This window comes from Hipposideros armiger, unplaced genomic scaffold (genome assembly GCF_001890085.2).
Source record: "Hipposideros armiger isolate ML-2016 unplaced genomic scaffold, ASM189008v1 scaffold_40, whole genome shotgun sequence".
NCBI classification, from domain to species: Eukaryota; Metazoa; Chordata; class Mammalia; order Chiroptera; family Hipposideridae; genus Hipposideros; species Hipposideros armiger.
In genome coordinates, this window is record NW_017731390.1 from 3,948,398 (window position 1) to 3,963,813 (window position 15,416).

The window sequence follows — 15,416 nt, forward strand, 5'->3', positions numbered from 1 at the left end:
CCATTTTACACTGGGAGAAAACAGGGCAGGATCCTGGTGAATAGGAGAACCAGCTTTCAGGCAAGTGGTCCAAGGCCTGGTGAGAATTCGGGGCCTGGGCTGCCTAGGACAGGACCAGTTTTTCTCATTGTCCTGCTTTCTGAGTTTCCTCTGGGGGTGAGGGGGAGCTTTTCTGTCACTCTGTGTCCTACTTCCTCCCCCACCCCCAGGCCAACCCAGCATTCCCGGAACACTGAAACCATGGGCCTTAGCACGTTTCCTTGGTTGCTCTCTTCCCTTGGTTGCTCTCTTCCCTTGGTTGCTCTCTTCCCGCCAGTTTCCTCTCTGAAAAATGAATAGACCCCACCAGGGGTCTTCAAGGAGGGGTGTGGGCAACGTGCCACTGAGAGTACAGGGAGAAGACCTTGGCTCTGATTCTTTTCCATCTCATACTTTTGTCATTTATATATTTTGGTGTGCGTTCACAATATACATTCCACATTTGTAAAGTGATACTTGTAAGTAACTTATAAAATAGACCTAATTTGGCAGGATTGTGCTAAAACATTTTACCAACAGGAGTATGCAAGTATTTGGGCAAGCAGAGGTCAGCAAACTTTTTCGGTAAAGGGCCAGAGAGGCCCTTTTGGTAGGCTTTGTGGGCCTTACGGCCTCTGTTGCAGCCACTCAGCTCTGCCATGATAGCGTGAAAGCAGCCATGGATAATAGGGAAATGAATGGGTGTGGCTGTATTCCCATAAAACTTGATTTCTGGACACTGAAATTTGAATTTCATAGGAAATTTCATGTGTCATAAAGAATTATTCCTATTGAGTACCCCCCCTCCAGTATTAAAATATGTAGGAATTAAGTATTCTTAGCTCACGGATCCTGAGCAAACAGGCTGTGAGGGCTGTTGAACCATAGTTTGCCGACCTCTGCTCTAGGTCACTGCTTCTTCTCAAACTTGAGCCTGCTCCAGCCTTACCTGGGGAGCTTTTAAAAGCTGCGTAGTTCAGAACCCCCGCCCTGATTTTGTAGATTTTGTGGAAGGCTCTGGAACCTGCATTCTAACAAGAAGCTCAGGTGGGTTGGAAACAGATAGTCTGAAGATCGGATTTTAAGAAACAGGTCTGGAAGGTCTCCAGGGTATTGGCATGTTCAATTCAGCCAGCACTTGCTATGTGCCTGGGGAGTGTCACTTCTCTGGGTCTTTTTTAAACCCAGTTTTGGAACATGACCAGAGGAGGAACACATCTTCAAGCTGACCTGCCCTCAGGGAGGTCCTGGCACTTCTTGTCCCCACAGGTTGGGCTCTGGCCTCCGCTGCTCACGTCCATAAGAAGCAGAATCACCTCCAGATGAAGAATACAGGCTGTGGAATTTGCATGATCTTGGGCAACTCACTTTGCCTGTCTGCCTTGGTTTCCTTCTTGTCTGTTAAATGGGGACTGTAATATGCCCCCTCTTAGGTGCTGACAAGGTCAAATGGGTCGTGATGTGGAACACCTGACACCTATAAACAGAGTTGCTGCTATTGCTGCTCTTGACCAGGAGGCAGGCAGCCCCCTGCCCCTGCCACAGGAACATAAAAACGACCACTCATATTTGTATGGTGCTTTAGTTTACATGGCCCTTTTCCATCCATCATCTCATTGCCTCTCCGACTACACCTGGAGTAGACGCTAATGTTCCATTTTAGAGACGGTGGAAACTGAGGCCCAGCAAGGTTAACTAGCTTGTCCAAGGGCACACAGCTGGTTACGCCCCCATGAGAACCTGGCGCTCTCTACCTGAAGCCTACGGGGAGTTTCTCTCATAACAGGATCCTGAGTGAAAACTGGAGGGAGCTTTGGTTGGTTTACTGTGGGTCCTTTACCCAACACTTTCTACCCCTGCAGATAAAATACCATGAGGAGTTTGAGAAGAGCCGCATGGGCCCCAGCGGGGGTGAGGGCATGGAGCCCGAGCGCCGAGATTCCCAGGACAGCAGCAGCTACCGGCGGCCCCAGGAGCAGCAGCAGCTTCACCACATCCCGACCAGCGCCCCAGGTGAGCATGAGGCCTGTGGGGGTAGAGGACCTGGAGCTAGGCCAGCTTCAGGTTGGGGAGAGGCCTCATTTACACACACACTCACCCTCAGGTCCCCTCCCCACTGAGGGCATGAGCATGGGGGGCAGGGCCTGTGCTGGGTCCCCAGAGTGATAGGGGCAGACACAGCCCCTTCTGTAGAATACACAGCACCTACAAGTGTGCACACACAGACATAGCCTTTGAGATGTGGGGATTAGCAGGGGAGGTGGGGTGGTGGAAACACATAATAAGGGCTTATGGAGGAAGGGAGGGGCTGGGTTTGGCAAGACAGTTTCTGAGACTTGTCTCTTCCCATCTTCCAGTTTACCAGCAGCCCCAGCAGCAGCAGGCGGCCCCGTCCTATGGTGGCTACAAGGAGCCTGCAGCCCCAGTCTCCATACAGCGTAGCGCCCCAGGCGGGGGCGGGGTAAGTAACCAAGGCCAGAGTGGAGAGATGGGAGGTTGAAGGTTATATAGCCCTGAGGCCTGGAGCAGCCAGAGATGGGTGGGCCTAGGGAAGGACATAATTCATAGATGCCTCTTAGAAACGCCACCCAGGAAGCCTGGTTTTCCCTGACTTTTGACCCCCCGTTTCCTGTTGTCATCTGCGAGCACAGATAGGTTTCATGTGCTTTTACTGAACATTTCCTAGAGCTTAAGCATAAGAGTTTGGCTGAGTTGGAAGGTGGAACCTGATAGAAATCTTTTGTGTCACCTGGAGATTTTTCTCCCAAGAATAGGTCTTTGTCCTGAACTTGAGAGTGAAACCAGACTTATTACAGCTTCAAGAAAAGGAAGAAAGACTGGTGCTTATAAGAGTGCAGATAATAGTGTACAGGGCATGCCGTATTTTTAAACACTAACTGGCATCCGTTGGACCTTACTGCATTCCTGTTCTGAGAGGTGACACAGAACTATTGTAACTTCAGTCCCTGTCTTGTGCCTGCCCCTTAGTAGATGCCACATTCAGTGGAAAAGGCTGCTCGCTCTCAGAAAGGGAGACACAAAGGTGAGAAAATTTGTGGCAGAACCCAGCCCTTGTCTCCCAGAACCTGGCTCACTGCTCACACGGGCTCTGCTCCAGGATCCCAGAGCGTTAGGAAGAAAGGCTCAGGCCCTGGAGGAGCTGGGCCCTGGACTGACTGTGCACTCACCCTTGCAGAAGCGGTACCGCGCTGTCTATGACTACAGCGCTGCCGATGAGGACGAGGTCTCCTTCCAGGATGGGGACACCATCGTGAACGTGCAGCAGATTGACGACGGCTGGATGTATGGGACCGTGGAGCGCACCGGTGACACGGGGATGCTGCCGGCCAACTACGTGGAGGCCATCTGAGCCTGCGGGGCACTGCTCCGCCTCACCGTTCTTCAGTGCATTCCACAGCATCATCCGTCCTGGGCGTGACCTGTCCACCCTTCAGTGTCTTTGTTTTTTTAAATCTGCGACAGCTTGTTTATTCCCACCCTCCTCCAGCTTCTTTTGCCAACTGAAGCCTTGTTCTGCCATTTTCGCAGGCTCCTTCCTCTGGCAGGTTTTCCTCTTGACCAACTTCTTGGTTTTCTCTCTGGATGGAACAGGTGTGGACCTCTCAGGGGAGGCCAAGGCCCATGAGGCTGGTCTGGAATGGGAGATCCGTCAGCTCCCAGGCCTCTGCCTTCTCTCTTTTCGGCCCCCTCAGATCCTTCCACCCACCTCCTCACATACCTGAACATTCCGGGGCTGGGGTGAGCCCCAGGACTCCCAGGGGAGGGTCTCCATACATTCCTGGAAGTAGGACCCCACCGCCCTTGCCCCTGGGATGGTGATGGGTTGGGGGCTGCCACTGTGTAGGTACCAGTAAGAGGGCTTTTTGCCTCTGCTTCTCAAAAGTGGGGTTGCTGGCCCTCTGAGGGGTCCCCTCACCAACCTCTCCCCTTCTCAAGGACAACAAAGGGGGGTAAAGTTCCCATTTTGGGGTTCATTCATCCTCCTCACACCTGTTCCCACTTGCACTGTGATTTTGCTCTCCTGTCCACCCAGACCCCATATGGGTGAGGAGCTCCCCAGGAAGAGCGTGGCTTGGGTCAAGTTCTGGCCTTTCTTTTAGGGACAGCTGCAGGAAAACAGGGGACATGGTGTTCTCTCCCGCTGCCCTTGTCCCTCACTCCCACTCCCAACCTCCTGGGACCCTGGCTTGCCTCCTTGGCTGGAAGCCGTGGTCCTGAAAGGTGGGGCTAGGAAGCCTCGGGCCTCTTGGCCTTGGAGGCCCAGCCTCCTGAGATCTGGGCTGGGTGGGCCACTCCTGCCTATTCTCATGGAAAGATGTCTCTGGCCTTCTGTGACCTCCTCTCCCCAGCCTGCCGCCAAGTGGACCAGAATTGTGCAAAGCCACAGCCTCTGTATCTCTAGAACTTAGCATATGGGAGAAGGAGCGTGTATGTCTGCAGGTGTCTGTGACTGGCTAGTGTGAGCACGAATGTGATAGAAGGGGCAGTGTGCGCGGCCCGCTGGAGCCTCTAGGCTTACGTGAGGGTGTGCAGAGTGGTCTTCCCCTGATACTTCCCTCAAAACCCACAGAGAGAGGGGAGGGCACTGGGGGAAAGAAGTTCCTTATGTTTTCTATGGAGTGAAAATTTCTCCTATCTCCAAATGGAGGAAGCCCACCCACCCCCTTTTGCAGTGTGCTGAGCAGAAGTAAGGAGATGATTGAGGATTGGTGGGGGCTGATATTATACCCTGCTGGGGTAGGGATGAGGGGGAGCCTTCATGGCTCCAGCCATATTGTCTTCCCCTATCTCTGTCCTCGGCTGCAGAGTAGGGGCCAAAGGACCCTGACACCCACGCTGTGGATGCCTCATTCTGGCGACTCTTCCCCCAGGCCTCCCCCTTGCTTACCCTAAAGCCCCCTTGAAGCTTTGGGAGAGGGCCCCAGGGCTACAAAACTGGAAGCACAGACGCCAGGACATGGAAGGGAAAGGTGGTGCTATCTCCAAGTCCTTTCTGTCCTTCGTTGGTGGCTGTGACAACCCTTGCCTGGCTTTATTCATCTCTGGGCTTTCTCATGACCTTTTGAGTTGCCCCTCCCATTTCAACCTTGAGTCCAGGCAGGCCCCACAGTTGACATCTTTGCCTCCTTGTAACTGTACAAGGGGGAGGGGCCTGCAGGCATAGTCAACAATCAAGTCCTCGCTGCTTGTGAGTTAAATTGGGAATATTTATTTCTAATCCCAGAGCTGAGGAAAATGGCTGTGGGGGAGGAGCCACTGCTTTTTCCAATCCATTTTCCTGCTTGGCCCCAGCCAATATGAGAGCAGGTGGAGGGGTCTCATATTGGGTGATTTGCAGGATGAGGGAGCAACTTGGGGAGCCTTGGGGGACGCGTTGGTCCATTCTGTTTCTTGATCTCAAAGCACAACATGGATTCTGGGGCCGAAGGTCAGAGACACATCCTGTTGCAGGACCTGCAGTTGGGAGGGTGGTGAGAGGGTGGGAGGAGGACCTGAGGAGCAAGAAATAGCCTTTTCACTCAGCTTGATTTTCCTTCCAAAATAAGGCAAGCCAGCCATTGGAATCCTGCTGCCGGGCCCTCTGCTCTTCTCATCCTAAAAACAGGGGACCTTTTCTTACCTCCAGAGAGAGGAGGGACTATCACACTGGTGCTGAGGGGCCCAGGGACTGCTGGGAGTCCTTGTTCTTCTCCGGAACCTCTATTTTATAGAAGAGCACGGAACCCGAGAGCCGGGCCAAATCCCTGGTCTTACAGTTCACAGAGGTCTTTTAGCCTATCATCCCAGGAGAGAAGATACATCAGAGTTAGAATGTGAATATAACATTAGTGGACCAATAATAAAATGCAAGAAGCCCAATGGTGAGGAAAGTGAATTCTCTCAACAATGCTTTCTGTTTTCTTCCTCATGTCCCTCCAGGGAAAACTATTGCTTAATTTTTGCCTTTTTTTCCCTCTCACATATGCACTTTTGGGCCTTTTTTTTTTTTTTTTCAAATAGCTGGAAAAAATACCACCCCACAAACCTGTATTTAAAAAGAAACAGAAATGACCATGTGAAATTTGCCTCTGTCCAAACATTTCATCTGTGTGTGTGAAGCAGTCATTCATCGTTTTATATGGGGTGGTTGTCTCTTCTTGGTCTGTTTGGTCCCCTCCGTCGTGGGCTTGTGCTTGGGATCAAATCCTTCTGGCCTATTATGATTCTGAACATTTAACTTGGACCACAAGTGAATCTTTCTGGTGACTCAAATAAAAGTATAATTTTTACCTGCGGACTTGGCTTTCTCTCTGGCTCTGAGGTGCTGCTGTGTGTGTGTCCCATCTGCTTGGGGATGTTAGCCTGTCGCCCTGCTGGGAGCCTTGCCATCCTTTGGGGAGAGAATGACCAGTTTGGAAACTGTCAAGCCTGGAGTAGCAATTTGCCTTGGCACCTACTTCCTGCTTGTCAAGAACTCGCCACCAGTCTGCTGCTGGCTATATTTCTCTGCCCAGCTTGGTGATACTCCCATAAACTTAACTGAGCTCCCGTATGTATTCTCGTACTGTTTGACTTCCTTCCCAATGCACGTTTCTCCCCACTTGCCAGTACACTCACAGGGCAGGTAATTCATCTTTAAGCCCCCGGGGCTCAACTACCCAACTAATATTTGAATTAATGAATGAGCTCAGCGGGGGGCGGGGGGAGGCGGTGTGTGTCAGTTTTAGCTCTGCACATAGGAGCTTGGCACGTATGTGAGGAATGAAATGATGGAGAGAGTGGGACAGTCTACATTGGGATAAGACATGGGATGAAGCTGTTAGGGACTCTGGCAACCCAAAGCCGTCTTCACAGTGCCTTAGGCATGTGATCATTAACACGTTTTTTTTTTCTTTGAACTTATTAACAGCCCTATGAGAGGAGTATATGGTGACGTCCTTCTTACAGATGGGGTTCACTGAAACCCAGAAAGGCGGTGGTTTGGTGGAGGCCACACGGCTGGGCTGGAGGTCTTAGGACCCCCAGTGTGATGCTCAGCCTCATGTCATGCTACCTTGCTTGCCACTGTGGGCTGTATATCCATGCCCTTTGCATGTTTCATTTTAGTATCTCCTGTGCTCTGTTCTTGGCTCTAGATGCCCTGGGTCTAACCTCTAACCAGAGGGCAAGGTGGCCTCCCCTCTTCTGTGGGGTTGGGAAGGGGACAGTGGTAGAGAAAGAACCTCGACCCTTCCGCCCTGGCTCGGTGCCACCAGTCAGCCTCATGTCCAGCTGTTTTGTAGAGAGGGGCATTTCCCACTTGGGGCTCAGAATGAAGGCATTTTCTGGCTTCAGGATAGCAGCAGGGTGGAGAGGAAAAGGGTTTTCCCCGAACTGAGCCTGAATTGAGCTTTCCTCATCAGGGGAATAATGACAATCAGGAGAATGACAGCCTGTGACAGCAGGGCTGAGCAATGTAGGGAGTGTCAGAGGCGGCACTGGGAGGGATAATTAAAGACAAAATACTGACACCTGCTTCTCCCCCACCCCCACCCCCCAAGGAGCTGGCTGCCTAATGTTTTCCCACTAGAAGGGAATGAGTTGGCAAATCTTGCCTCCTGTGGGCCTGCCCCCTTTTGTCTGGGAGCAGCAGCCCCTTCTCCCCAGGAGACTTCATTCACATGAGCAATTTGAGGGGGCAGTCAGTGTGCCTGGGAGGGAATCAGCGTTAAGTCTCCACTCCCTGTTCGGTCTCCTGGGGATGGGCCAATGGGAGGAGTTTCTAGACCCCCTTCTAGAAGTGGCCTAAGTTCCTGAGACCCACCATGAAGAGGGGCATACTAGCCCCCTCACCCCCAGGCCCTTCAAAAGAATTATTTGGGGTGGAGCCAAGGACACTAGGCCTCAGAGATATCACTGGGAGGTTTGTTTGTTTTTTTAATTTAATAGGAAATAAGACAGAAAAGGGCATAAAAGCAATACAAGATATAACTGAGTACCCACTACCCAGCTTAAAAAAATAAAACATCAATTCTTCTATTCCCTCGAAAGAAGCCACTTAAAGTCGCATTTCTAGATACTCTCACTGCACAGGGATGGGCCTGGGAGTTCTTTAGAGCCCTCCCTGGTGTAACGCCATGGGGAGCTCTCTGAGGAGGATACAGAAGAGAGCAAGAATGTAATGACCACAAAGAGACAAGGAATAGAGGAGGAGAGACCTCTGGTGCCCACACTGTAAATGGAGTGACTTGAGGAAAATGCATCACAGCCTGAGCAGTGCAGGGAGGGCTGAGGGGCATTTCAGACGAACAGGGTGAGCCAGTCTGGGGAGAGAGAAGAATATGGACTCTGGAGTGTGCAGGCCTACTTTTGAATCTTGGTCTCTGTGATTTCCAATGAAACGTTAGGGAAGTTCCTGACCATTTCCGAGCCTCATCTACAAAAGACCTGTAGGGAGATTGAAATCTCACCATGTGTGTGCTATCTGGCACAGCATAGAAATCTCATAAGCATTAGCTCCATCCCCACAGATGTCAGCTGAGACTCACGACACCTTTGTCTATGACCCTCCACAAGGGGACCTTTACAGCTTGCCAGTGGCCCACCCAACTCCCCAACCATTATTTTTCTGAGATAATTTGCCAGGGATGTGGGAGAGAAAAAAAGAAGAAAGGCAGTCAGGAGGATTCTTTCCTAGCGCATCTGGATAGAGATCAGATCTCTTCCTACGTCCATATCATGCAGACTCCACTTAGATACAAAGGGGTGGGATTGAGTTCCTGGGGAGAAATTGAGCCTCTTCAGTTCTGCCTGGTCTAAAAGGAGCAGTTCCTTGGTTACGCGCTCCGGGGCTTTATGATTGGTTGGCTATAGTGTGTGTGTGTGTGTGTGTGTGTGTGTGTGTGTGTGTGTGTGGGTATGGGGGAGGAGAGGAAGTAAGCTGCTGATGGAGCTGTAGTATCCCTTAGTCTCTGGCCCTGAAAGGGGGAGGAGGAAAGAACGAGGGCTGAGCAGTGGAAGGAGGAGGGAGCCATTTCTCTCCACTGGCTGCAACCTCCGTGCTCACAGCTCACATTTCCTGGGAATCCAGAGGCCTCCTCGGCCAAGGACTCCATGATGCTGGATATTTTCATCCTGATGTTCTTTGCCATCATAGGCCTGGTCATCCTGTCCTACATTATCTATCTGCTCTAGTGGCCTGCAGCTGCGGCGGGAGCCCAGAGAAGAACAGCTCAGGGGGAAGGATGAAGCTGACTTGGCCGAGCATCCTGCTTGCTGACGACGCACCGGTGGATTTTTGCTACTGGTCATTATCTCGGGTATTGACACAAAAACAAAATTTTTTTTCTCAGATGCATTGATATAGCATTTCTCAGACCACTCTGAAAAGAATAAGAAATGCCAACTGCTTTCTTGGTGACCTAATTTAAAATATTTTTTTAACGACCACAATGTGAAGGATTTTTAGGTAGAATGGGGCTGGGAATGGTGTGCATGGTGGGAGGGACTATAACTTCCTAATTTTTTTTCTTCAAGTTGGGTGCTCAGACTCCAAGTTGTTCGTTGTCTCTTGGTCATTAAAGGTAAAACACATCTTCATATGTCAGCAGAGTGGTTTTACAATTATGCTTGCATAATTGCATTAATTAATTAGTGACTCATTCTCACTTGAGGATGAGCTAGGAAATGAAATTTACTTGGGAGTGGGGTTTTGGGGGGGATGTCCATTCTTTCCCAACTGTGGGGTTTGGTGGAAAGGAGAGAGGAACTCCTTTTTCTTTTCTTAGTCCACAACCAGCACTCGGGAGCTAAGACTTTTGCTGCTGTTCCCATCTGAGCCTTGTTGTTTCTGGGTTTCCCACAGCTCCTGGTCTCCAGTCCAACAAGAGGCCTCTTATCAACAGCAGCTGTCCTGCCGCCCAGCAGACCTCTTCCAGAGCCTTCCGGATATGGTTAACCCCTGGAAAGCAAGGGGCTTTTTGAGCTCAGAGGCAGAGGCACTCGGCTGGGACATCAGGAATTCATGGGCATGGCTGGCAGATGCTGCGTGCGTTTGAGCGGTAGATGCAGAGTGTTGTGAACACAGAGAGCTGAAATGCAGACTCATTAAAGTTACCATGGAGAACTGCTCAAAAATTCACTCTGATAGCCCTTCCTTAGGTCTAAATGCAGCTACATATTATGCTAACATATGTTCTTTCCTTTCCCTTTCACAGGAAGATGTTCCCTTGTAAGTCCAAGAGCACGTTGTCTCTGTTTATCTATAAGTAGTCACTTTATCACTCTGTCTTTAGAGATTGCACAGTCTGGGTTTGTGTGGTTTCCCTTGTCTTAGTCTCTAGCCGGAAGAAACCTGTCATTTAAATTTTTAAGATTTATCTTACTCATTCCATACCACTTGTGCCCCAGCTTCTCATTTAAAGAGACAAATGGTTATATAATCCTCATTCTTTGTACCTGGCTGAGTTATAAATTATTGAAACAACACAGCTGTACTTATCTTACTTGTTATTTGGGAAAAATCTCTCTCCTACCCCAATATAAATGTTTTTAAAATTATCAAATGCTCCTTTTCTAGAAAAAAAACTTTATAATATTTTTCTGTCCAAATTAAGGTTGAAGAAACCATATATTTTGGAGTCCAGAGACGACCTGGGCCCCAAACCTGTGGTATCTATTCCTTTGAAAAATCCATCATAATTGTTCTACATTTGATTTTCTAGCTTAAAAATAAACAAGGAGTAATTTGAACTTAGTAGTTTTTATTCATAACATTGCGTTCAATTTCCATGTTTTAAAAAGAAATAAAATTGAGGCAGTATATGTCACAATTAAAATAGAAAACTTGCATTTTAGATTTCTGGCCAAGTAAAAAAACACTATTCTAGAAGCTTTGTCTTGGCAACAAATTATGTGACTTTCAATAAGTCATTTAACCATTCAGGGCTTCAGTTTATTCTGACAAATGAAAAGGATGGACTGGAAAATTGTTAATGTCCTTTTCCATTTTAAAATTCTACAATTCTTTGGAAACTACATCTTTGAGAACAGAAATTCCATTGAATAAACTCATAATAGTTTACCAGTAGTCTGCTTCTCTGCTCTCCCCAAATGACATTTTATGATGAAAACTCAACTGCAAAACTTTTTTTTTTGGCATCAACAGCAACGTTGTGAGGAGAAAATGACAATCTTTATTTACCCCAAACATATATTAGTGATAATTTGCCTAAACTGTTTAGGGAATATTAATAAGTACAATACTACATGGTGGTATGTAACAACAAGAGGTAATTTGACAGGTACACTGATGCAAAAAGCATCGCTATGAACATTAATACATTCAGGGATGATCAGTTATCTGTGAAGTCCTTGATGCGACATTTCCCAGTAAAACATCCCTCTGACTCTTTGGCATAGCTTTGTGTTTCAAACTAAAATTTTCTTCGAGTCAAGATAGCAGCTTTATGTCTTTACCTAGGTAATTAGGGCAAGGGTCAGTATTTTGGAGGGATCTGAGTAACAATTATGGTGGTGTAGGCCTTCATGGTAGTCTCTAACCAAGCTCTTTCTGAAGTTTTTATGAGGCCAAAACTCTTCAGTCTTCATCTGAAGTTGAAATGACTAATCAATTCAGTGAAAACAATCAGCCAATTTCAGTTATACACCAGTGATATATACCATCGGTAATGGGCACAATGTAAGGACAAAAAGATTACCCATATTTTCAGTTACTTGTGGAATATTATGGTTATAAAAAATAATTAAATTTTGGAAGAAATTTTATGGCTTTGTGCCTATATCCATGCTATAATATGTCCAGTTTATAGCAGAGTTTTACAGTGTTCATCATTTTGATGAAAAATTTTCAAAATTTCACTTTTAAACTATTTGTATATTGGCATCCTAAAATATAATAAAACACTGGGAAAAGTTACTTCTGTAACATAAAGTTTTGCATAAATTTTACAAGTCTGTGTCATAGGGCAATCATATCCTATAAAATGGGGATTGTACTTGGCCCATATCAATGGGTAGTAAAAACAGCTCTAAATAATTGTAGATTACTTAATGTGGCATAACACTAGGAATCATTACACTAATACCTACTTTCTTTGTGTGGAAAATGATGTATTTATTTCAGGAGAAAGAGGATATGTTTTGGGAAACAGTTAAATAGTGGAAAGATAAATGTTACTAAGTTAGAACCACATAAGAGTTATTGTTCTGAGTATATGGAATCAAATCCAAACTTTCTGAATTTGGAACTTAACAAGACATAATTTATTAAATTTTGGAAAATTTGTTTGCTTTTAAAAGGCTTAAAATTAGTATTCAAACTTCAAAATCACTTAAAATTACCATTTTAATTACTCAAAAATAATGAGAATTTCCCTTAATAAAGCATACCTGAAGTAGAAAATTGTCTTTATAAATTACATGTTTTGGCTTCAAATATTTGCTAAGCCTAGAATGGTCTCTTCTAACTTAATTTTGCTCCCATCTATTTTAAACAAAAATAAAACCAAAGTCATATATAAAGGGGGAAACAGAAAAAGTTGCTGACACACTTCCATTATACACTCAAACGTGCTAAGGCAGATACATTTAGAAATATTTAACAACTTCTTTGTTCTCAGAAAAACACTATAAGATCTTGTAGTCATGGAAAATTTCAGGTAATCTATAATACTTAATTACATATTTTGTTTTTTGAAACTGGTGTTAAACTATGATAATCGTAGCATTTCTATTTTAGCAGCAGTTGAAACATTAATTGCCTGGGAATTTGGTCTCTGAGTTAAATAGCAGAATAGTATATACTGTTCTACTTATAGGTTATTATACAATTTATGAGTTATTGCTACTAAATGAAATTATTTTATTAATTTATTTATACACTAATATTAAGCATAAATATACATATAAATACATATATAGCTAATTGGAACATTATTTTATATTAAGACACTTCATATTTTTATCATGGTAGAGCTATAATTATCAGCTTAAATAAAAATAAGTTCCTCCACAAGAAATAATTTAAAGGAATTATACACTCAGTGACTTGCATAATGACAAACTCTGAACAAGTTAGAAATGTTTTTAATTTTAATTTATTAATATCAATAAACAACAAATTAAATAAAATTTAGCAAATAAATATTTAACATTTTACCATAAATACAATATTTAAAAAAATAAATTACATATTTTTCAGTTTTATGCATCTTTAAGAAAGCAGTGATCTAAGAATACCTACAACTTTATTTTTTTAACTTAAAAGGCTTTCAAGGACTAAACTAAGTTTTGGGTTTTTTTTAAAGTCTCTGGTTACTGGAGGAATTTTATGGAGTTATATTTACTTTCTTGATAAAAGAAATGTGTTTTTAGTCCTTTGACACTTTTTTTTTAACCTAGAGAGGACTGTTCAATACAACCGTCTATCAGGACATCTTTCATATCTTAATGATGTCTCAGTAAAACAAGGAGCATCTTCCCACAGCCTGATTTCTTACAGGTTTCACAGCTACTGGCTAGTGGAATTGGTAAAGAAGTCACATTGCTAGTAAAGTGTCCAATAACCTAAGAGGCTTTTTTTTTTTTTTTGGTTTGTTTTTGTTTTTTTTTTTTAGCTGAGCCATCCTGCTACCCGTTGGCAGCTCAGCGGACTCGAGGCTGTTGCTCAGAGCTCAAACTCTTGAGCGAGCTCTTAACCAACTGAGCCACTCGGCCGGCCCACCTAAGAGGCTTTTGTTGCAGCTTTGTGTTTTTACCTTTCACAATATTTATTGACATCAAAATCTGTAATCATATAATTCACTTTAAGAGGTTAACTCAAGTAATAATCATACAAAGAGGTTCATGTTTGTTTTTTATTGACATAAGATGGTTCTTTCAGTTGTACCTTCTGCTGGGCACCTTATGCTTTGCTCTAATCTCCAAAGGTAAATAATTATAATGGCAATGATATCTTTGTTATTAATAGAAGAACTGGAAGCATGAACTAAGTCATCAGAGGATGGGAACAGTGTAAAATAAGGTGCCTATTGCTCATACTATGGAGAGCAGCCTTGAAACTCTTGAATGCCTGAAAGGCTTCCCAAGTACAGTAATTTACTGCCTGCACTGTGAAAATGATAAAGTTGAGGAGTCACAAGGTCATGAGAAGGAGTTATCCAAAAAAATGTTAAGAATAGATATTTTACGGTTTCATAAGGTACAGAGTATTTATCACAAGATATAAACTTTAGTTTCTAAGAAAAGCAGCATCATTAGTTTGTTATTAGTACGTACTATTATGTATCGTGTGTGTATTTAGAAACAATAATAAAGATAAATGTAATGTTGTGCTGTTGAGCTTTTTTGAGCTTGCCTTTAGAGGGAGTAAAAATCATCCTACAAATCAAAGTCAAAGGAGACTGAGGAAGAAATCACTATCAGAAGGAAAAAAAGGGCAAGAAGCCCAGGTCAATCTTCTAATTTAGAAAAAGTACTGAATCAATTATCTGACTTGCTAGTGGTTTACATCATCATGTTATTATGACTGTTCTAGAGTGAGTTAGAAGTAGACAGTCTCTTAGTGATTTTAGGCTATTTGTTTTGCAAATGCTCCTTTTTTGTGTGGCAATATGACTGCATATACCACCACTTAAACATCAATACTAATGCTAATAATATATGCTTTTGCAAGTTAATCTCCCACTTTAAAATTTGATATCACACTTTACTCCTAATGACAAACGTATTCAGCAAAAAAACCAGACTGCTAACTTGAGGAAACTGCAAATTTGGTCTCAAATGTGATTTTTATTTATTAATAATTGAATGAAGAATTTATTAGTTTACTTTTTATTAGTAGCAAGATGATATCATTTATCTACTGCAACCAAAGAATGAATCAGATTTTTTATGTTCCAAATTTCTGGGGAGGATGAGATAATAATCTCACAATTATCGAGAATAATGCAATAATGTGTTTTAAAAAATTTACAGCAGCAGTCATGTCAGTTTAAGTGTGTAATGAGATTCAAAATCCAGGTAAAAATGTTTTAAATTAAACCATGCTTCTTTTGTAAACTTATTGAAAATAACTGCTGTCGAAACTTGGATAATTCAAGGAATTCAAGAAAACTTCACAATGCCAAATTGCTTCTCTAAAAGAATGAAACTTAATATCTATCTAGTAAACTATTAAAAATATTCACTATTTGTATTAAAATTTTTACTTTTTTCCTTCATTTTTCTCCCCCCACCCCCAATAATCTAATGGAGTATATTCTGAACTTGGAATCACCAGTGTTTTGATTAATTAATGGATTAGACTTTCCAAAGTGTGTATGAGAAAAAGAGTGAGAGGGAAAAGAAGAACCTAATTAAGGTGTTATTTTGTACTGTAGTATTTGACAACTTTTAAT

The 15,416-nt window shown here is 44.2% G+C and overlaps 1 protein-coding gene and 1 long non-coding RNA gene across 5 annotated transcripts in view; both read left to right on the plus strand.

Annotated features, from left to right (window-relative positions):
- Nucleotides 1-6,308, plus strand: part of LASP1 (LIM and SH3 protein 1) — a 37,319-nt gene extending 31,011 nt beyond the window's left edge. For all 4 annotated transcript variants that reach the window (XM_019638768.1, XM_019638767.1, XM_019638769.1 and 1 more), the window contains 3 exons: nt 1,881-2,031; nt 2,376-2,479; nt 3,215-6,308. In XM_019638768.1, the coding sequence (XP_019494313.1) occupies nt 1,881-2,031; nt 2,376-2,479; nt 3,215-3,388 (429 nt within the window). In that variant the 3' untranslated portion in view covers nt 3,389-6,308. The remainder of the gene's footprint in view (nt 1-1,880; nt 2,032-2,375; nt 2,480-3,214) is intronic.
- Nucleotides 6,309-8,928: 2,620 nt separating this feature from the next.
- LOC109380654 (uncharacterized) lies at nt 8,929-10,557 on the plus strand. The gene is made up of 2 exons (XR_002123542.1): nt 8,929-9,317; nt 9,863-10,557. It is a non-coding gene; the product is annotated as an uncharacterized LOC109380654 (long non-coding RNA).
- Nucleotides 10,558-15,416: the final 4,859 nt, after the last annotated feature.